The sequence below is a fragment of the Sardina pilchardus genome, chromosome 4 (genome assembly GCF_963854185.1).
Source record: "Sardina pilchardus chromosome 4, fSarPil1.1, whole genome shotgun sequence".
NCBI lineage: Eukaryota > Metazoa > Chordata > Actinopteri > Clupeiformes > Clupeidae > Sardina > Sardina pilchardus.
The window spans coordinates 28,392,047-28,415,486 of NC_084997.1; the positions used below are offsets into that span (position 1 = coordinate 28,392,047).

Genomic DNA, 23,440 nt, shown 5'->3' on the forward strand with positions numbered 1-23,440 from the left:
ACAGAACATGGTGTACAATATGTCTTCTGCTACATATTCTTAGTCCAAAAAGGACGACATTTCCCCCTAGCGGTCATGTCACTGCAGTACATCTCGTTCTGAAAAATAATCAAGTACGTCTTGCCATGCCATCTTATTTGTTAATAATTAGTCTCAGAAAAATTTACATTTCTACCACACATAGGCCTATTGGTGAGGGGGCTGTCACACTTTTTTTTTTTTTTTTTTTTTTTTTTTTTAAAGAGAGAAACTGGAATTCATTTGATGAGGCGATATGGTTCGGAGGATAGGGTATACTGCAAAATATCATAACGGTCTGGTAGCAGGGAATGTACCTGTGATCTCCGATCCACTATTCTTATACGGTCTATGGGATGGTGAACTGTAGGATAGGCCCACGGTTTGGTTAGGTCATGCGCAGTTCTGTCTCTGATGTCGGATTCATTTTCGGTGCTGCTGTACCTTTAAGAGGCTCCGGGCTGTCAACGCGCATCTGTGCCTCTGGAGGAGGGCGAGTTCTGCATCCCCCTTGAGCAGGTACGACTGTGTCATTTCAGATCCCTCGAAAAATACACGATCTTACTCAAATGCGTCAAAATTACGACTGATCATAGTGACATATTTTTCTTCCTCCTTCGTAGATGTGCGTTGCTCTTTGAACGGCGAGAATAAGGAAGACAAAATGGAAGACAAATTGGGCAAAGGACTCACTGCGGGGAAAGTCGCGAGTAATGTGCAGAAAAAATTAACGCGAGCACAGGAAAAGGTAAGAGAAGAAATGGCAAACATGCTTTATTTGTTGTGGGTTAAAACAGCTGTAATCAAAATATCTTAATGTCAGTGGCGTTAAACCGACTCTATTTATTCATGATACTGTGTGTGTGATCATGATGGATGCTCGTAAGCGATCCGTCGGTTCTCGTGTAAACCTGTCACGACTGCATCGCTGTTTATCTCGTCAGTTTCTCGAAGCCTCTACAGCATTACGTCTTTTAAAATCCCTCACCCCATCATCTTGCCGTTTTCAAGTGTTATAGGACATTGGTGTGTTTAGAAAAACAGTTTCGGCAAAACACACCATAAAAATATTTATAAGCATTGGTAGCCATTTGTTTTGGATAGGCCTGGAATATAGCCCTAGCCGATGAATCCTGAGAACCCTCAATTGAACAGAGGGGGCGATAGCCTTCCGGAGTCAGTGACAGACAGTATAAAGCCAGGCTTATTTAAAACACAGGAGAGTATAGTGTATAGTATATAAAACAAACACGTTTGGTTAGTAAACGGGGTCGTTGTTGTAAGCCTACTCACCAATATTTCGGCCACATGTGGAGAAATGTAGAGGGAATTCTCTGAGCGCCAACTAAATATGCTCCAAACAGAGCTCTAGAAATTTCCAAGGATCCAACTGATTATGACAGCAATTTAACTCCAACTAAGTTCAATAATTAATGGTCTTACTATATTTCTTATTGCAGGTGAATAGGCTCTGTGATGAAATTATTAGGCAAAGTAAAAAAGCAAAATCAATTCAGTTCCACATTGACAATGTTTTGTGTTTTTGCTGATGATGACAGTATATCAGGGCAGGTTACTAGGAGAAAATGGGGAGACTAAAACTTTTGATTGAGCAGCCAATGGTCTGAAGGTATTGTTATCAAATTAGGTATTTCGAACTGAGATCTGTCTGTCAAATGATGGCACTCTAATCAGGAGATCAGCCTTGCTCTCTCTCTCTCACACACACTCTCACACACACACACACACACACACACACACACACACACACACTTGCTTTGATGAAAATAGTGCATACGCAAAGGTCTGTGATCAGTTCAGTTGATAGTAGCGGATAATAATGGTGGCTTTGTGGGCTACTTTGGAAAGAGCTTTTTAGAAGTCCTAGACCCATGCAATGGTTCGATAAAGGGGTTTTAAACATCAAACCTCTCTCTCTCTCTCTCTCTTTCTTTCGCTCTCTCTCTCTCTCAAATCAAATCAATATTAATTTATTGGCACGAATGAATAAAGTCATCGTTGCTAAAGCTACAGGTATAACATGTTGATATTCAAATAAGAATAAAGGTCCTATGCACAGCCTGCTACGTTTCAGGTGCTGGTGTTGTGCAGTCGATAATAAAATCCAGAAAAGGGTAAAATGCACACTGGTCGACTTGAATTTGCTGATTTATTTTTTCATTTTATTTTAGTGAACAACACGTTTCGCCAAAGTGAACCTGATGAAGCGATGGTGAAACGCGTTGTTCACTAAAATTAAATAAAAAAAGAAATAAGCAAATTCGTGTGCGTTGATTTGACTCTTTTCTGGATGTTGATAGTCAACTTTACATTAATATCGGTATAAAGACAACATTAGTAAAAAGCAAATAAAAAGGATAAATGATAAATGAATAAAAGGACGGCAAAAGTTGTCCCTTTCTCTCTCAAAAACATCCTTTTTGTCAGTCCTGACAAAAAGGTCCTCACTTATGTCAGTCCTCACACCTGTATTATGTTCCACATCATTATTTTCTCCAAGCATATTCTCAACAATGTGAGTGTGTTTCCAGGTGCTGCAGAAGCTGGGGAAAGCAGACGAGACGAAGGATGAGGCGTTTGAGGAAGGTGTCATCAACTTCCACAAACAGCATGTGAGGAATTCGGAAAACTAGCACTCACTCTTCACCCTTTCCTACACCACACACTTGGGACACACAGCTGATTGTGCAGCACACACACACACACACACACACACACACACACACACACACACACACACACACACACACACACACACACACACACACACACAGACACACACGCAGACAGAGACACACATCACGCATACAAACACCACACGTAAAAAAAAAAAAATCTTTACATTAATATTTGGAACACTGTGACAATTGGAGAAAAGTAAATAATAATACCTTTTTGGCACCCAACATTCATATTCCACATTTTTATATTCCAGTAGCTTCTATAACCTCATTTTCTTTTCTGCATTTTTTTTGCTAGTTGCTAGTTTACATAGCTGGTTATTTTGCCTACTCACAGGCAGACTACACCAGGCATCTGATACAGCAATTAGCTACCACTGTAATCAATTGAACTGCAGACGCATTGACACTTTCATGTGAGCGTCACATGTGAACCAAACAAGGCATTTGTGGACATAATCATGGGCTTTGATAAACACTGATATAAACATTTTCACCATTTCCTGACAATTTATGCCAAGCTCATTTTCCAAAATGAGGTACTAATACAATCCTTTTTTGGCAAACTGCACCTGATCAAGCCCACTCTTGTAGTTCCTCGGAGATGCTATTCTAGTTGTTAATTGCAGCCCTACTTGCAGGAAGGCTACCAGGCATCTGCTTCAACAATTAGCTACCACTGTAATCAACTGAATTGGCTACACCAGATGTGCTAGCGGCACTTATGTTATGCGCTTAAATTTAGACCTTCTAAAACATTTTTTTTTCTTTTCTGTGCTCTGCGAATGGAGTGCTTCACTTGCGGACTTGGTGTAGCCAGGTCCTAATGGATGCAAGATACAGGACTAGAGGAAGATGCTGTCTCCATGCGTAGTGAAAAAGCTTTGGATGTCTCTCTTCTTTTTTGTTAGAATAGCTATTCTACAAAGCACAATAAAGGGGCAAAACATGCATGCTGAAGGGCAAAGGCAATTCTAATCTGACGTTTCAACCTTTCCAGGGGTATGTCTTAGCAGATAAGTCTGATAACCTGCTTGCCTCCTCTATTTCTGCCATAGCGTGACAAGATGCTTTAACACTTTCATGTGAACATGTCAGATTAATGAATTCCCATTTTAGTCAATCAAATGATAGTGTGTCTGAACTGGTTGTCCTGGAGACAGTGCACTTGATGAGGACACGTCAGAATGAATGCTTTCATTATTTTTTACGAGACACTGTTAATCAAAGTGTCTTACATATGCCAGTTATATTACAAGGGCTTACATTGTCCCTGGAGCCACTCGGGGTTAAGTGACTTGCTTGAAGGGCACAAAGGTGGAAGCCGGGAAGTGAGCCTTCAACTTTTCCGGCTACTGCATGCTAGCCCAGCTCTTTGATAGCTACGCTACCACCGCTACAACTTCACAACATAAATAATACAAATGAGTTTGTTGAAATATTGGTAGGGACAATTTTGTTATTCCAAAATGCAGTATTAGTATGAGCATGTCCCTATGGTCCATGTGCAAACCAAGGCCATTGGGCGTGAGTAGACCTTCCCCTCCATACACCTTAAGAGAGCGACAGCCACTCACATCCTAAATGCTTTGGTTTTAGCCTCCTTGCTAAGATAGCCTACCTGCCATGTACTCCATGGTGCTGCACATTCACAGATTGAATCCTGGAGCTAGACCATGTAGTCAGACAGCGCAACAGATCAGGAGTTTATTCCAAGTACGTGGTTTAGTAACAAACCTGGCGTAAATTAACTCAGAGTAAGTGGTAAACCTCCTAATAGAAGAGCTGTACGGCTTCGTTCTCCTTACGAAACAATGGCACAGGGCTCTTGTTGTAGGAGGTTTACCAGGTTTGTCACTAAACCACGTACTTGGAATACCCCCCGGACCAGATGGTATCCTCATCATCGTTGTTTACATGTACTCTGTGCTCTGTGTGTTCTGACCGCCTTTTCTCATACAGGTCCTCGCAAAGAATCAGAATCAGAATTAGAATCAGCTTTATTGGCCAGGTTTGCGTCAACAAACAAGGATTTGACTCCGCTTAATCTTTGCACTCAAGTACAACACTCAACAATAACATAAAAAAACAAAGATCCAGGTCCTGTCTCGTACTTCTTCCTATACCTGACATAATGTATGGATCAGTGGATGGATTAACTTTATTAATCACTAAAGAGGAACTAATTTGGTACCCATAATGTTTACATTCATACAGCTAATCTCTTTTTCGCATGTATAGCGCTGGAATACATAGCTGATTACATAGCAATATTTAGTCAGTCTACACTGGATCTGTTATGTATTGGCTCTCATATAGGGTGCCTCTCATTTGGGCTTTTATACATCCTCCCTCGCTCCTCGGGCCTCGATCCTCACTGATCTAAATAAAGAATGATGGGGCGAAAACAATGAGATAGTCTATCCAGAGTTAGTTATAGATCAGTGGGAACGCCCCTCGAGGATCGAGGATCGAGCATCGAGGAAGCATGTTGAGAAGCACCTAGAGTGTCCTCTCGCTACCTCTCCGTACCCCACATAACCCTCAGACAAATAGCTGACTCCACAGCAGATGCCGGTCGTCTCGTGTCTCGTGTCTCATAGATTCATCCACTCGTGCTGACTCTGTGTTTGTGTCTGCCAGGCCGAGGGGTCCAAGCTGCAGAGAGACTTAAGAGCCTACCTTGCTGCAGTGAAAGGTAAGAACACACTTTGTGAAAGAGAAAGTGTGTGTGTGTGTGTGTGTGTGTGTGTGTGTGTGTGTGTGTGTGTGTGTGTGTGTGTGTGTGTGTGTGTGTGTGTGTGTGTGTGTGTGTGCGTGTTCTCTTCTTTGACTGTAAACATGAATATATGTGGCATGTGGACAAAACAAGGCATTTCAGGACATAATCAGGGGCAAATCACAGATGAAATCATTTTCACCATTTCTGACATCAGTTAATCAAAAGAATGATTGACAGATTAATCAACTATGAAAATAATTAGTGGCCTTGATCAAGCAAGCCACACAGCATGGCAAAGCCAAGCTAATTTTCAAAAATGAGGTACTGTTGCAATCCTTTTGGCAAACTGCACCTGATCAAGCCCACCCTTGCAGTTCCTCGGAGATGAAATTCTAGTTGTTCGTTGCAACCTTAGTGGGCAGCTATGTTTGTCTGAGTATACATTGATTGTATGAGGTTATACATACACAGGAGCAGTTACTAAGGTATTAATATGGGTTTGTTCCTTTTATCTGCCATAAAACACTGTCCTGTGGCTTATACACAGGAAATTACTCTTTGTGCAATAAAGCTTTTGTGAACTGAGGGTGTTTGTTTGCAGCCATGCACGAGTCCTCCAAACGCATGCAGGAGTGTCTGGCCGACATGTACGACGACAACTGGTACGACAAAGAGGACGTGGACTCCATTGTAGAGGTCAGCATCAATTGGTGTGTGTGTGTTTGTGTTCATATACAAGTTAGAGACTTGTGATGTTACAGTAGGTTAATTCTGTTGTTATTTTATTTAATGTATAATTATTTTTTATCTTTATCACTTTCACATTTGTGTTACATTTTGTTTCACCTTCCCACTCAAAGCTTCGGGGAAAAGTCCATCCAGATGTTTTATGTTCACATCTCTGAGTGTTCACATGCTGGCCTAACAATATACTGTATGTGATGTGTGACTTTATCCCAAAGTGACTTCCCAGTGGAAGATGAGTGTTAAACGAGCTGGGTTTGGCAGAGGTAAAATTAGACTTTAGCGCAGACACAGTAGCCTAGCTGGCATAGCAGCCATAGTGGAGTTGAAGATACTAGAGGCACAAGTGCTATCGGCAGTCATTCCAGGTCTGATATGGATTAGTGCTTAAAACTGCAGCCGTTCTGGACCAGGGGTGTCTGGCCAGATCGAACCTGCCAGCATGTTTCATACGCTCCAACAAATCTCATTCCAACAAATCCGCCCCATATGAGTCTGACACTTAGCCTGACAAGCCAGACACCCACATGAAGATGTACAGTAGGGTCTGGGAACTCACCATAGCAGCTAGGGCTCAATCGGAGGGGTGGGATAAACGGTTGTCTTTCAAATTCCCTCTTCACGCAATAGGATAGCGCTAAACTAATCACCTTATTGTTTTCAAGAAGCAGGATGCTTAACGGTTGCAACCTCTGGTCGCAGGTCAGTTATCATTATGTCAAGCTCGCCTACCAACTCTATACACGATGTGATTGGTCCGGGCGTCGTTGAGACTGGCCAGCTCCCAAGTCAATGGAGAGTTGCTAGACTACCTCGGCAGCAAATTAGATTTGAATTAGATTTGCTGCTGCTAGGGGCGTCTAGATTTCTGGATTGACACTCCTATTTTAGACCTAATGTCAGTAGCATCACTTACAGTTCATTTATATAGCTGTTCTGTAATTAACACTGGTAGATACAGTACATCATATGAAGTAAGTAAATGGCATCACTACATGTTGATGCTGCAGGATAAATGAAGCAGTCACAAATATACAGTACATCATCATTATTTAAAGGTATACTATGCAACGTTTTTCAGTTAATCAATTTGTTTCATACTGTTATGATTAAATGAGTCAATACCGGTCAAACAATGTTTTTTTCGGCCGCCCTAGTGGTCTATAGCCGTAGAACCACGCTTGCAACTTCAGGAATCCTCGGGCACGCACCCATGGACCAGGAAGTCTTATGTGAAGTCTCGATCATGCTCATGAAAAGGCAGACTGACCGATTGAGGACTTTTGTAAAATATACACGCTAAAGCTCGGGGGAAGCTCTGGGGAAGCTCTGCAGAGAAATAGGCAAGCATAAAACGAGAGAAAACGAAAAGCCAAAGCGAAATCCTGCATAGTTTACCTTTAAGAAGACAAAATGTGAATTTCACCACTCGACTCAACGTTAGTCTTGTGCTTGTAAGAAGGGTGTCACTTGCGCTCAAGCCTTTGTCGGTGCTTACAGTCCAGGACCACAGGATCAGAGAAGCTGGCTGGGCTACTTCAGAAAAAGACTAACTCAGAGATGACCGGAGCACTCAGATTAATTAACTTAATTTTATTGTGCACCACTTATTCATTGTAGCTTATTGTAAGTGATCTGAGTGCTCCGGTAATCTCTGGGTTAGTCTTTTTTTGAAGTAGCCCAGCCAGCTTCTCTGATCCTGTTAGTCTTGTGCTGTTATTAAAGCTTATTGTAAAGCTTTAGAGGTAGAGCTTTCTCTAGTATACTTGTTTGTGAAGCACATCATAGCCTATTTGTAGTGTAGTTTGCATAGTTTGCTTGACAGAACTGCTGTAGATTGTAGTTTGTAGTTTGTAGTTGTAGCCGTGGTAGGAGCAGATTATTACCCAGTTGCTGTAGTGTTATGATAGAGCCATAGATGTCTAATTTTGGTCATGTGACTATTGAAGGTGGGTTTCGTAAACAGTTCATATTAACATTTCAATTGATTTGAATGGAAGTGCTAATATGTTTTATTCTCACTCTGACCCGCCACGAGTGAACGTTACTGAAATGTTGTTATTTACCTAAATGATGCATTGCTTCAAGCACATAGTAATTTTCTGAACATTTTCAAAGACACCACGGCACATAAACCAGATCAAACGGGCACAGATGTACCAGCTCACACACATCCCCTATATGTACAGTATACAGAAATACTTCACCCCCTGCCCCTTTTCTTTCCTTTGCAGGATTCAGATCTCCTATGGACAGACTTCCATCAGAAGCTAGTGGACCACGCCCTGATCTCCATGGATACCTACTTGGGCCAGTTCCCAGATATTAGGGTATAGAATAGATGTTGATATCCTCCTCTCTGTGTAGGTCCACTGAGAAGAGGGGCTTGAGGTTATGGCTTACACTAGGATGAACAGATTTTTAGTTATATTAGAATTGAGTTAGTATTGTTATTATTATCTCATGAGACATTATTGTTAGTTATAATAATAGTGTAATTGGATAGTACAGTGTTTATATCTCCCCAATGTTTAAAAAATCGAATTGATATAACCAAATAAGTTATGTTTACTCGCCAGTCACAGCCAGAACTGACATGATTGATCAGCCATTTCTATTTTCATTTCTCTCTGTTCAGAATTGCATCTACTGTAACTCTCCACATATTCATATTCAATGTGATTTAAATCAAATCTACTATTTAAACAGGTTCAGTACAAAATAATTCACCCACTTCACAGTGGTCATGAACATGTTTTTTAAAGCTCCAAACCAAGATCCATTCCAGCTGTTTTAGTATGGATGATTGACAATTTGACTCAGTATTTTAGCCTGCCCCTGATGGATGTGTGAGGTACTGCAGATTTCAGAACTATGTATAGAATGTTGCAGCTCGATTTTGAATCCCCTCTTCCCCTACTGTACTCTGTTCAGGCCCGCATCGCCAAGCGTGACAGGAAGCTGGTGGACTTCGACAGTGCCCGACACACCTTTGCCTCCGTGCAGAAAGGAGAGAAGAAGAAGGGTGGCGGTGGTGGCATCAAGATCACCAAGGTAACGGCCCATTCACACTGCCCACAATATCCATAACGATGACGGCAAACGTACAGCTTTTACAGTTAAAGTATCGCTCTAGATACATTAGATGACAACGTTCCCACCGTGTATTATAATGACCAATAGAAATGCTGACAACCAGTCAGTCTGTCACAAATTGTAGACATTATATTCATAAACATGAAGGGAAACTATCTTTATTGTTAATGGTCAGTGTGGAAGTTCATATTGCCATAGTTACAGTTGTGGTCTTTAGTGGTGTGGACGGAGCTCTGTGTGGTCCGATACCCGGTGTGCCAGCGGGCATAATGGCCCAGACAAGCGGTATTAGTCCCCGAGGGGCCAAGAGTGCAGGGCGAGGTGTCATCTGGCCAACCTGATCTCACTGAGCAGTTCAAAGGCCCATTAACTTTAACTGGATCCACCAGGGATGTCTCAAAGCGGAGCCTGTTGTCAAGGTTCTCTGTTGTCAAGGTTCTCATGTTAAAGTAGAGCGTGAGATTGAGACAAGTCTGGTCCCCTTTCAGGGCAGTGAGTGGAGTAGGGGCACTTAGACCTCTGGATAAAACGGTCATCTTCACAACTACAGTAATTGTAATGTCATCCCGCATTATGTATAAGCTGCAGGACAGTCTTTTATGCAAATTAAAGAAACAAAACCATATCAACACTATATTAACTGCCCCCTGTATAAATCTCATAGCTGAAGAAATTTTGCAAAATTGATGTAAAAGCTGCGGCTAATAGTCGGGAAATTACGGTATTGTTTTTGTTTAGGTATGCATGGTGGTAGGCAGACTTGCTTACTATTTTTTTAATATATATAGTTTTATTGGCATTCAGCAGTTGTTGCCTGACTGGAAGACTGGCAAGCTCTAGCTCTAGCTATTTTACATGTTGTTTTGTTTGCTTGTTTTTGCACTCCTGAAAATAAATCAATCGGAATTGTGGCAGAGATCTTTGTTTTTCCTGTGGTGACTCCAGCTAGTGTCCAAGCTGGGGCCCAAGACACACACACACACACACACACACACACACACACACACAGACACACACACACACACACACACACACACACACACACACACACACACACACACACACACACACACACACACACACACACACACACACACACACACACACACACACACACACACACACACTTTGTTATTGTTCTGCTAACCTCTGTTTTGTGCTGGTGTGTGTAGCCAGTGTCGCTGCTGGAGAGAGCTGCTCCTCAGTGGGCCCAGGGCATCCTGTCTGCACACAACGTCGCCCAGACAAACCTGTCCAGGAGTCAGGTAACCTGCTTCAAATGAACACACACACACACACACACAGATAAGAGAGATAGAGAGAGAGGGAGGGAGATACAGGTATGTTCACAAAAAGACTGGGAGAGAGAGAGAGAATCACACATGCACAGTCTCTGACACACAGATCTAGTTGTATACACAGTTGCATCCAGTTTTTCTACACCCAGATAGTCACATAAGAGAGGAGGAGGAGGAGAGAGAGAGTGAGAGAGAGAAAGAGACATTACACATCATGCATAGACTCAGACACACAGGTCTAGTTGTTTTCCAGTCGTTTTATTGAAGCTATTGCACTTACTTTGATGTTCAATGGGATTATCAGGGTCAGTTTTGTCCACATAGTCATCAGTCCCTAAGCTGGCAGTGTCCTTTGCTGTAATCGCTTTGGTGTAATGGTGTTGTTGTGTCTGTTGTTTAAGGCTGAGGAGGAGCTGGAGAGGGCCCAGAAGGTATTTGACGAGATCAATGTGGACCTGCAAGAGGAGCTGCCATCCCTCTGGAACAGGTGAGTAGCTCAGTTCATCATCAGCATAGATATTTTATACCTACAGTACTCAAGACCCTCTTCAGAGCTGAGCTGAGACAGCTATTTTTACAGGCATAGTGTACTGGTGTTTGTTTTTTTCTTTTTTGGCGGGTAAAGCTAATCTAGTATCTTTACATTTTCTTTACATTGTTGGATTTCTTCTTTGCTGTTCTCTCCTGAATTTACCTTCTCTCTTCTCTTTAATCCTCTCCTCTCCTTTCCTCTCTACTCTCTTCTCCTCTCCTCTCCCCTTTCTCTCTCCTCTCCTTCGCTCTCTTCTCCTCTCCCCTCCTCCTCAGTCGTGTTGGGTTCTACGTGAACACCTTCCAGAGTGTGGCCGGGCTGGAGGAGAAGTTCCACAGGGAGATGGGCAAGGTGAGGACACTGCTACATTCAGTTTCATCAAACTCCTTTGATAAATTATAGAATCAACAAATCTAAGATTGTCATCAGATTTACCTTAAACTGAAACTTAAAGGAATAGTTCGGTATTTTACACTTTAAGCCCGTTTTCTGTATTGCCTAGGATGCAAACGAGTCGTTGACACCGAAATCTCGAAGATTGATCCTGTTGCTGCAATTTGGCTGCTTTAGAATGTTCTCTGTATGGCTTAGATCCGGTTACGGCACAGACATGGCCCGGTTACGGCGCAAGTCTGATCTAGTTCCAGAGTCAGCTGCTCTCCGGGGTGTTCTCGAGGCAGGCTCAGCCTTTCGGCTTTCTCTCACCGATGAGTGAGGTTTTAGGCACTTGAGCTCAGTCAGCTGTGAAATTAATAACCTGTGGTGGAAGAAAAAGCTGACTCTGGCCAAGGGCCAGTGATCCTATACCTCAGGCAGAAATTAATTATTCTATTTTCTCTGTTTCTCTCTTTTCCTCTGCCTCTCTAGCTGAGCCAAAGTACGTATGATAACCTGGTAAAGGTTGAAAATCAGGAGACCCGGTATGTTGCAATTTGTTTTCTCCTTTTTGTTGACTATATTTGTTTGAGAAAATGTGTAGAGTATGAATATGTTGACTGTGTGTGTATGTGTACGTGTGTGTGTGTGTGTGTGTGTGTGTGTGCGTGCATGCGTGCCGTGCGTGCGTGCGTGAGAGAGAGAGATGCGTGCGTGCGTGTGAGAGAGAGAGAGATACGTGCGTGTGTGAGAGAGAGAGAGAGAGTAAAAGAGTGATAACCTTCATTCACTCACATGAATAACAAGCACACCGCTCCCACAGAAAAACAGGTGGCCGTGGGGCAAGGACGACGCGGCCTATCAGGAGGTAACTGCCCTGAAGGGCAACAGCACTCTGTGTGTCTCTCTATCTGATTCACGCTTGTACCTATACCTGCCTACCACTCCTCACAGGGTCAGCTATGCTAGTGTTGCTCACCTACCTGAATTAGCCTTAGATATGCTAGCACTCCTCACCTACCTGAATTAGCCTTAGATATGCTAGTGCTCCTCACCTACCTGAATTAGCCTTAGATATGCTAGTGCTCCTCACCTACCTGATTTAGCCTTAGATATGCTTGTGCTCCTCACCTACCCGAATTAGCCTTAGGCATGCTAGCACTCCTCACCTACCTGAATTAGCATTAGATAGGCTTCTTCACGTTCCTCAATTAACTTTAACCTTGTTATTGCTCCACACCCACCTGAATTAGCCATGCTGGTGCTCCCCATCTACAATCGTTTAACTGCTCTAGTGTTTTCTTAGGTTAGCCACTTACTGTATGTCTAGCGTTGACTGTAGACTGATAGTCATCACTTATCAGAGTTCGTCTCTGAAGTATAGTTGGTACCCTACCGTCAACCTCATATGTTCTTGTTATGCTAGAGTTTGCTATCAGGATATCTTTCTCGCCCATTGTAGAAGTGACTAGTTTCAGGTTACCGGCTAATTCCTCTGACATGATCAGCTATGTAGCCTACAGTAGGCTACCTAGACTACCTATACCTACCAAGGCTACCCAGACCTTTAGCTAGGCTACCTAGGCCTGTTAAACATCATGCTGCGGTGTTCGTCATGACCTGCAACTTTGGCAAAGTTATGCTAAAAGCTTCCACCCATTACAGGCAAGACAGGACTTTGCTTTGCGGCTAGTCTTCGTTGTGTGTCTGCTTGGTATTTTAGACAAGTTTGCATGAAAACTGATTCTAAATGTAGCCAGTGTTGGTTATAAGGCTTTGTTGAGTGCTCTTGTGACTGGACAAGTGAAGTGCTCCATCCTCAATCAAAATGGAATCAGACTATAGTTGCATCCTCGCCTTGTAAGTAGTTCATAGCAGCTTTGTGAGTTTCTCACTTCTGTCCTCTGTGGGCTAGAGATTCAGTAACATATTTAGATGAATGCTGGTGCCATTTCATGGTTTCAAAATTATGTCCAGATTGTGCTATAGCCTATGACTAAATTTTATTTGACTTGGAACAAATGCTCACTTACCTAAAAAGTGTACTAAGAGAATATTCATAGATAGCCCATATTTATACCCAGCTGAGTGATGCATTGCATTTGATTCCTCTATGTGATTTAAATCATTTATTTCACAATTATCAGTTGAAGCTCATTGATGGACCGCATTTGTCTAATATCTGTTATTGTGCCACTGCTTCAGCTAAACAGGATTGTGTGTGTGTGGGAAATTCACCCAGCAGCTCTGAACTGGGAAAACAAGGAAAAGCTTTATTTTTAAAATATAAATTAAAAAAGTACTGATCTGTCCTTTAAAAAAGATTTGTGTATTTGCGACTGGTCATTTGGTTAAGGCCACTTTAAAATAGCTAGCCAATGCGAAGACATGACATTGGAACTAGATTGCATCTGGCTCAAGAATAGTTCTTGCCCTGAGCTGATGGGCATTGTCCATATTTGTTGCCGTGCTAACTGCTGTCTGTGGTACTTGGGAATTTAACCTTTGACCTTGATATCATCGTCATCAGGCTCAGTTATGGTCTTATGGGAGGATAGCTTGGAAGCACTAATAAGATGTGTTCAAGATAACTTGAAATTTCCCAGTTTTCTCTTAGAAGTCAAGGTAGATGAAATTTGGCCAAATTTGGAAAATCTCAACTTCCAAGTGGTCTGGAATGCAGCCGAGGCTAGTGTCAAAAAGACAAGAAGATAACAGCTAGCACAGATCCAGAGTCAGGCTCTATCCCAGTTGCTTGTTTGTTTAAATTGTTTGTTTGTTTGTTTGTTTGTCTGCAAAGTTCAATAGAGAAAAGGGTGAGGGAGTATGGTCCACTAGTTCATATTAGGGGCAGAACGAGTGTTGTTTGTCAACAAGGGTCCATCTTGTTTGTCTGCTCTGCTGTGTGCATGATTTAGCCTAATGACTGACCTGTACGTGTGTGTGTGTGTGTGTGTCTGCAAGGCATAAGGAGTGATGCTTTTTTAAATCTTGAGAAATGCTTTTCTGCATGTCGGTTTGTCTCTGTTACGTAGCGTAGTGAGTTGCACTCAAGCAGATAGGTGTGTCTTGCACTGGTTGCACTGTGGTAGAAGGAGGAAATAAGACCGACCTGGCGGTGACCAGCATGAGTTCACCAGGTCACTATTGATCCTTTGACCTATTGACCTCCAGCTAATGTGTCCAATCCCCCCCCCCCCACTCCCCCCCCTCCTCTCTGTCTCTGTGTGTCCCGCGTGCAGTGGGCCAGACGGGGCTAACCACACCCTGGGTGTCGGACCTCCTCCCATTCCCAAGTCTCCGTCTAAGGTACGTCCAGGGGTCCATACTGTTAATATTTAATCTCATTTGTTTATCTCTGATTCAGACCAACCTTGCGGGCGGATAAATGATACCAATTCCCTTTTGAAACAGGAGCAGCTTGATCCCTTCCGTTGACTTCTCTGTGACTAGTTGCGTGTCTAATTGAGTGGTGGACATAAGGTCTAATATACCAGTGAATATATCATATGAATGAAATGAATAGCCTTGATGTCGGGAAATGTGTGGATGTTTATGGGCTGGTTCATTGTCTAGGCAAATGACATAAATGTGTATGCACCCAGCTAGGCAAGGACGGTTTGGCGTGTTGCAAAATGTGTTTTTTGTAACACGACACAAGTGCCATGTCATGTCTATGCCATGTCATTTCATGTCAGTGCCATGAGCCTTGCATTGTCAACTGAGTTTGTGTAGTTTGCATAGACTATGAATCAGGTGTAAGAGTTACTGTACGAGACGCTGGACAGTGCGCAATCCATCTGTGCATCGTGCTAACGCTAACTTTAACTCCAGCTGAGACCAGCGGTGCCGCCGCCACCCAAGGTCACCCCATCTAAGGAGATGAAGACCGAGAACATCCTCAACCTCTTTGACGAGGCGTCCACACCCAACATCAGTGTGACCTCTCCGACACAGGTCAGCCCTCACAACCCCTCGGCCTTCTACCCTCCCCCCGACCTCCAATGTCACCCCCCCCCCCCCCCCCTTCCCCTACTAAGAACCCCACAACATCCCCTAGGTCACTCTCAAGTCTAGAGCTCCACAGGAAGAATAACAGAGGTGTACTGTATTGTGCCACTTCTGCATGATACTGTACATGTACATGCATCTTGTTAGTGTACTTTGAAAAATGCATTTTGTCAAACATTTTGGAATATTTTGAACCAGCGGTTTCACACTGTTTTGTTGTGAAAAAAAGAAAAAAAAACACAACAGGAAAATGTAAATGGTGTTTTGAGATAGATAGATAGCAGTACAACATTTACAGGCGATGTAAAGGTTCTAACCAAATGCACTTTTACAATTATTCATAGAATGTGGACGTTAGTTACAGTAACCCCAAGAACCTCAGATACAGTATGCAACACATTTTTGGTTATCAAAAATGGCAAACTAAATATTTTTACACATAGTATTTCATAGTTCTAGGTTCTACTATGTGAAGTTTTAGGTATAGGGTCCATAGACTTAACAGTGACCATGTTCTACCACCCAATGATGTGTTTTCTTTTACCTTTGTTCTTCCATGGTGACATTTTTGGTGAAGTAGGCAACCCCAGGACTGGTGTGTGTTTGTGTTTGAGGTACATCTCCACACAAAATTGAAACATATGCAGAGATTGTTGCTGCTAACTTATTCAATTGAGTGTGCTATTAGTGTGCTATCACTTGAGCACTTTTAAGTATGTTGAAAGACATCTGTAAGACAAGACATTAGCGCAGAATTAGACATTTCTGAACATTTCTGAAATTTAGCATTGATGAATTGAAAACAAATGAAAATGAGTCTATTCTGTATGCAAAAGGGCATGCAACATTATTACATTAATGAAATGAAATGCTTGAAGAGAAGTTTGCTGCTGTAAGGAAAGGAGAGTATTTAGCGTAACAGTAAAATATAACGGAAAAGAATCAAAACATTCCAGGGCAGAAAGGCTTTCAAAAGCTCAATTGAAAAGTGGATAAATGATCACGATGATTGGAAAGTGAGACACACACACACATACGAACACACACACACACTCACACACACACACACACACACACACCAGTGGTGCCTACAGTGTCCTCAGTGGTCGTGCTCCCTCTCTTTCCCCTGTGTGAGTGTGTGTGGTGTCTCCCTCTGGTGGCAGTTCGATGCTCCTGGTGCGGGCAACCTGCTGGACATGGACCTGGACTCTCTCTCTGCTATCAGCCCGGCAGCCCCCGCCGCTAGTGCCGCCCCCCAGGTGTGTGTGTGACTATGTGGGCATGCAGGAACAGAGAGGTAGATTTAGAGAAGGATACATGGAGAAATAGATAGGTAGATATTGTAGATGGATACATACCGTAGATAGATAGATAGTTACTGTAGATAGATACATAGATAGATAGATGCTGTAGATAGATACATAGATAGATACATAGATAAACACATAGATAGATGTGCAAATGTGAAAAAAGTGTCATCACAAATCGTAAGTAAGTGCAACTCGTGTGTGTATCTGTGCAAGCTGTCTGTGCAGACGGGTGTAGATTGTGTGCGTGTGTGTGTGTGTGTGTGTGTGTGTGAGAGTGTGTGTGTGTGTGTGTGTGTGTGTGTGTGTGTGTGTGTGTGTGATGCGCACACCATCTGCTGGGGGAGAGCAAGTGAGCAGCATGGCAGCGCTTTAAAACACCGAGCTCCATTAGGGTCTGCAGGAGACAGATGGTGACGTGAGTGCGTGAGTGAGTGAGTGAGGAGGAGGAGGAGGAGGATGAAATCCAGGAGGCACCACAGAACTCCCACAGAGAGAGACAGAGAGATGCTGATTCTCCCTCAGGCATCAGCTCACTCCGGTTTAGATGCAGCTCAGATCTGGCTGGTATACAGTACGCCTCGTATCCAGCTATGATTTAGCTCTCGTGGATCGCCGAAATAGGCTGTGATCCGGCTCACAGATGGCTGAGATCCGGGTCAGATTCATCTTGGATGTGGCTCAGGTCTGGCCCAGATCAGGGCTGTGTCTGCTCCAGAGCCAGTTGTTATCTGGGCGGTGGTAAACGCACTCTGTCTGTTCGGTGCCATTATATCGCAAAACACGTCATTCACTTGTTCATTTCTCCCCCCCTCTCTTCTTTTCTGCCTATCCTCTCCATGCCAGGAGGAAAACTGGGATTCTTGGGAGGTACGTAAATTCACTGCAGTGACCTTTTCTTTGGCTCAGGGATGCTAGTCCTAATAGGAACTGTTTTTGAAGTTTACAGACGATCGTGTCAGAGTATGACGGAACATATTACCAGCCGATTGTCATTTATTTGCTTTATATTAAATGCTATTTGCTATTGGCTAAATGCAGTTGCTATTCACAGGTCCAAATACTTTATTTTTCGTTGTGTCTGTTTTGTGCTGTAAGTGTTTTTGGTTTGGTTATCAATCAATGACTCATGACTTAGCATCGCTTAGCATAATTCACTGAAAGTGGGATAGAGCAGTTAGCCTATAGCTAGTCTATAGGTTAACTGGTTTAGGCCATTTCCAGTAAATGTGTCAGACTGAGTTATTGCACACACCAAAAAAAATAGTATGTATCCTCATATCTAGCTCTAGACACCAATGAAGCTAATTTCCCCAAAGAAGTGGGCGTATAACTTAAATGCTGTATGGTTCTTTGCTAACGTTAAAAGGTATAGGCATTCAGAATGCTAATCTTCAAATAGCATGGCCTAGTGTGTTCTCTCTGAAGCGTTGCTTGTTGGTTTAGCTCACTTGTCTTTCACACCCCTGTTGCTCCTGTTAATCTGGTCCGACTCCACCATCTCCTCTCTGGCCTCTGCGCGCCCCCATACACATACCCTCCTGCCCCCTTGAAATGGCCCCATTCGTTGCCCCTCTCCTCGCCACCCAACCCAACCCAACCCTCCCCAACCCCCACCTTCCACCCCCGTAGCAAGACGAGTCCCAGCAGCCCGCAGCGGCGGCGGCAGCAGCGGCAGCAGCTGTGGACTACACTAACCCCGACTGGGGCGATGATGACCCTACGCAGCCCGACTGGGGCGATGATGACCCCACCCAGCCCAACTGGGAGGATGACAAGCAACCGGCCCCGCAGCAGCCGGAGGACCCCACCCAGCCCGACTGGGGCACGGACGAGCCTGCCCCGGACGCGGCCGACTACGAAGCGGCCCCCGCCGCCGCCGCCGTCGCCGCCGCCAGCGACGAAGCTGCCGCGGCGGACGAAAGTGCCGCCGATGTCGTCGACGACGGTGGCGCCGCCGAGGCCACTGACGACGGCTCCGCCGCTCAGCCTGTGCAGGAAGACGGGGAACAGGTAACCGTCGGCGACGGACCGGCGGCTGCAGTTGCGGCGGTTGCGTCACGGTGGTGGACAGAGGGGGGGGCAGAGGCTCCGGGCATGCTCGATTAACCGCATGGCAAAGTCTGGCTGGCCGGCCCTTGGCCCCCTGGATGCTTGGCATGGGACCGCGGCAGAGACAACGGACGCTGGGCACTCCTTATTTTCTTTTCGGGGGGGGCGGGGGTCGAAGGAGGGCGTTCGCGCTTAAAGAAAGGCTCTTGAACTTGTCCCTGTTTGAGGTGGCCGTTGGGGTTCGGTTGGTTAGTACACCCGTGGGACGATCTTTATAACACTGATCATTTTGGTCAGATATCTCCAAGTTGAACTAAATCTAAAGGTATAAGAATCAGATTTCAGGTCCTCTCACATATCATACCGTTCTCTTTCTTTGGAAGAGTAGATACAAGAGTAGTACGGTTATGTCTGCTCTGTTAAGGAGCTATTTGAGGACCTGAAACTGTCGCGAACTCTCCAATGGGGACAAATCAAGACCCTTTGCTCTTTAAGACTTTAGCGTCTCTGCTGTTCTAGTTTCCAGACCGTTTCTTTGGTGGTGGTAGTGCAGTAGATGGAACGACTAACCATCAGTTAGGGCTCCGATTCCTTCCCGAAGGATTTTAGGCATAGTCGGAAATGCCTAAACACTCCATGTTTTTGCACACACAGAGCCACTACTTTGGCCTTCGACTGCCCTGTCCTTCAAGAGTCAAAGTATGAGCCGGGTGACTGGGCCCATGTGTGCAAAAAGTCCTGGACGTCCTGTACGTGTGTGTGTGTGTGTGTGTGTGTGTGTTTGTGCTGTAGTTCCGTAGACCGGTCAGTACCGGTCCTGTGGTTCTCATCTTCATATATCCCTCATATGCACGCACACACACTCACATGCACACTCACATGCACTCACACGCACACACACACACACACACACACACACACACACACACACACACACACTCACACACATGCACGCACGCACATACACACGCACATACACACACACATACACTATCTCTGTCTATCACACACACAAAAACTCTCTCTCTCTCTCTCACACACACACACACACACACACAAAACGTTCACACATGCACACACACACAGAAACTCTTTCTCACACACACACATACACAACACTCTGTATCACACATGCACAAAAGCTCTCACCCATTCTAAGCGTGTACTTTGTCTCCAGCAGGCTGTGGAGACTACAGAAGTTGCACCCGCTGTAGAGCCTGCCGCTGCTGCAGAAGCCGTGAGCACCTTTGTTACTACAGCGATACTGTGCAGAGTCTCAAACATCCATTTTGGAGTTTATAGTTGTTCTCGATTGCTTTGACCTGCTTAGAGAAACTGGGATCCACAGTAGAAGTCATCTCTTGAGAGTGCGCTCACAGAGGGTTCACACATTTCTTCCACCCTTTCGCAAAACAGTTTCCTTAACCAGGTCAAAGAATCGAGAAAAACAGTAGTTGTGTTGAAAACACAGTGTCAGAGTTGAACTAACACGATCGAACAAAAACTGTAATGCAAGAATCACTTGATCAATTTGTAATTGAACAGTTATTTTCAACATTATATGATCTATATCTCTATCTACAGTATATCTATATCTCTCTCTCTCTGTACAGCACTTTGGTCAGTGGAAACTGTTTTAAATGTGCTCTATAAATTAAATTTACTTACTTACTTTACTTACTACATGATTATTCACCAATAATTTGAGTAATACATATTATGATAGAACAGTTATTGAGCAGTAATTGAACATCTTCCGATAAATGTTATAATTGAATGCACATAGTAGCCCATCTTATGAGTGATCAGTAGAGCTCAAATCTGATTGGCTGGATGTTTTTATCTTTTTTTTCCAGGCTCCAGAGGCCACTGAATCTGCAGCCGCTGCAGAGATGCCTCCTGGATTCATCTTCAAAGTAACTCACACTCGCACACGCACACACACACACACACACACACACACACACACACACACACACGCACATGCACATGCACACAGGCACACACACCGAGCATTGTAATTTAGAACCATGACCTGCAAGGGCTTATCTATTCCATCTAGTTCCCATTGAGGTTTTACACCATGCCTCTCTGAATAGGGGAAAATATATCTGATACCAAATGTTTGTTTGTTTGTTTGTTTATTTGTTTACTTAATTTACTTTGCTTCCACCCACAGGTCCAGACCATGCATGACTATAACGCCAATGACTCTGATGAGCTCGAGCTGAAAGCAGGGGACGTGGTTCTGGTGATGACCTACGATAATCCAGATGAGCAGGTCAGATGCCTAACTCAGATGGCCTCACAGTATTTCAGTACAACATGCTGCTCCTGGAACTCTCTAGAGTTGTGTCGTCATTTTCATGCTTGTTAAACTGAGGTTTACACGTTGACTTTGCCAAATCTCTTCAGCTACAGTATATTGATAGAATAGTTATTCATAGGGAATGCTTTTCTTTTCGTCATTCTTTTTTGTGATTAAAAAGAACAATACGATTCTGATTGGTTTGACTATTATATTAAGCCCTGTGGCTTATTCCCAGGTGCGGAAAATACACGGTTTTGTTTTGTATTTGCTGGCCATACACAATGTGGCTGATAGACGGAAAATTACTGTACAAATGAATTACTATGACATATTCTAGGGTTAATTCTAATGTAAGCACCTTAGAAGGTATTAAGATAATGATTATCAGTGAGTGTCCACTGTCCACCATACTGTAGGTGTGTGTATGTGTGCACATGCTTGTGTATGTATTTATCTGTGTGTGTGTGTGTGTGTGTGTGTGTGTGAGTGCACGTGCGCGTACTTGTGTACCGTATGTATTTATCTGTGTGTGTGTGTGTGTGTGTGTGTGAGTGCATGTGCGCATACTTGTGTACCGTATGTATTTATCTGTGTGTGTGTGTGTGTGTGTGTGTGTGTGTGTGTGTACTTGTGCATGTATTGATCTGTGCACGTGTGTGTGTGTGTGTGTGTGTGTGTGTGTGTGTGTGTGTGTGTGTGTGTGTGTTTGCAGGACGACGGCTGGCTGATGGGCGTGAGAGAGAGTGACTGGCAGAAGACCAAAGACCTGGCCATTAAAGGCGTGTTCCCCGAGAACTTCACCCAGAGACTGTGAGGCCCCAGCCTGAGGTCGCTCCGCCCACGTCCATGCCAACACCGCACGCAAACCAACGAGTGGCCACCAGCACCACTCGCAAGCAGACACCAGGCCAGACACGCCCCAGAAATCTGACCCCTATGTCCTGTCGTGTCCTGCCCAGTCCCCTTACTCCTGTTTCAACCACCCTCATGATGCCCCACTGAATTCTGGGATTGATTTTGACTTTACATCCTTACCCCACTGACTGTTGAAATGCATGAGATTACATACCAGGGAGTGAGAGTGATCGATCGATCGATTGATCATTTGATTGATTGATTGGTTGATTGGTTGATTGATTGGTTAACTGGTTTCTGAATAGGTCAATTGATTGAGTTTTACATTTACAGAATTCACATTGTCATCTGTAACTAGAGTGAAATGGATTCCACAGTGGATTGTCTCAATCCCAAAACAACCATCAGCCCTTTTTACAATCCATCACAGCAACAGCTGCTGTTGTCTGCTTGCTCAAATATCCACGTCTCTGTGTGTGTTTGTCTATGTCCAGACACTATCTCAGTCTGGCATATTGGGAAGCGTTAAAGACTGTGATGTCATGGGAGACAGTTGGACGGACCGTCCCCTGAGTCCATGCTGGTCACAGGAAGTGATGTGATTGCTTTGTCATGCTATTTCTTTCGTCAGTTCCATGCATTTGCAGCGTTGCACGGGTGTTACAGAAATGTTGTTGATGTTGTTAGCGTAGACTTTCATTCCTCTAGCCTTTTTGGAAAACCCATGAGATAACACACTTGAAACCTCTCCCAATACCTGGTGGCTGTGCAATTTAGAGTTGAAAGACAATATATTTATGTATTTATTTATTTTGTTCTTATTTATTTTTAATCTCTTCATACCACAGACTAGGCTACCATATGGATAGGACCGTTTCATTAAGGCAAACATGTGCATATAATATCTAAATGCAGCCCTGAATGGAGTATACTTGTGGGTGTGACTGTGACTGGTCGAGTGAATTGGGAAATAAATAAGCTAATCATCTTAAGGTCATTTCAGCCGCAAACAGAGTCAGCAAACTCCACTATACACACAAACAAACAAACAAACAAACAAACAAACAAACAAACAACAAACACTGTAAATCATGTTCCCAGAGATGTATTTATGCAATATTGTCAACACAAGTTCTACATGCCGTGTGTATTCCTATGTGCCGAACCTCTCTGTGAGGAATAAGGAGTTTCAAACATCTGTGTGTGTGTGTGTGTGTGTGTGTGTGTGTGTGTGTGTGTGTGTGTGTGTGTGTGTGTGTGTGTGTGTGTGTGTGCGTGCGTGCGTGCGTGCGTGCGTGCGTGCGTGCGTGCGTGCGTGCGTGCGTGCGTGCGTGCGTGCGTGCGTTCCAACAAGTTCATTTCACATGTTTCCAAATATTGTGATAATTGATATGCATAACAGTCAACCTAACTCTAT

General features: G+C 43.8%; 1 protein-coding gene across 4 annotated transcripts; it reads left to right on the plus strand.

The window, feature by feature from the left end:
• The first annotated feature begins 644 nt into the window (after positions 1–644).
• LOC134078753 (myc box-dependent-interacting protein 1) lies at positions 645–23,288 on the plus strand. Of its 4 annotated transcripts, XM_062534884.1 has the most exons (20): positions 645–766; positions 2,571–2,651; positions 5,364–5,418; positions 6,044–6,138; positions 8,421–8,516; positions 9,121–9,240; positions 10,455–10,547; positions 10,982–11,067; positions 11,388–11,463; positions 11,980–12,032; positions 12,311–12,355; positions 14,730–14,796; positions 15,322–15,444; positions 16,662–16,757; positions 17,652–17,675; positions 18,438–18,818; positions 20,038–20,094; positions 20,714–20,773; positions 21,037–21,138; positions 21,881–23,288. In XM_062534884.1, the coding sequence occupies exons 1-20, from the start codon at positions 683–685 to the stop codon at positions 21,980–21,982; spliced, it is 1,896 nt and encodes a 631-aa protein (XP_062390868.1). In that variant the 5' UTR covers positions 645–682; the 3' UTR covers positions 21,983–23,288. The 4 variants fall into 4 exon arrangements, with proteins under 4 accessions (XP_062390868.1, XP_062390871.1, XP_062390870.1 ...); XM_062534887.1 differs by lacking the exon at positions 18,438–18,818; XM_062534886.1 differs by lacking the exon at positions 16,662–16,757.
• Positions 23,289–23,440: the final 152 nt, after the last annotated feature.

What these genes read in the sequence shown, in the direction of transcription:
- LOC134078753 (XM_062534884.1), top strand. Translation starts at nt 683, where the DNA reads ATGGAAGACAAATTGGGCAAAGGACTCACTGCGGGGAAAGTCGCGAGT. An exon ending in CAAACCTGTCCAGGAGTCAG is followed by an intron (nt 10,548 to 10,981) that starts GTAACCTGCTTC and finishes CTGTTGTTTAAG; the next exon opens with GCTGAGGAGGAGCTGGAGAG. An exon ending in ACGATAATCCAGATGAGCAG is followed by an intron (nt 21,139 to 21,880) that starts GTCAGATGCCTA and finishes GTGTGTTTGCAG; the next exon opens with GACGACGGCTGGCTGATGGG.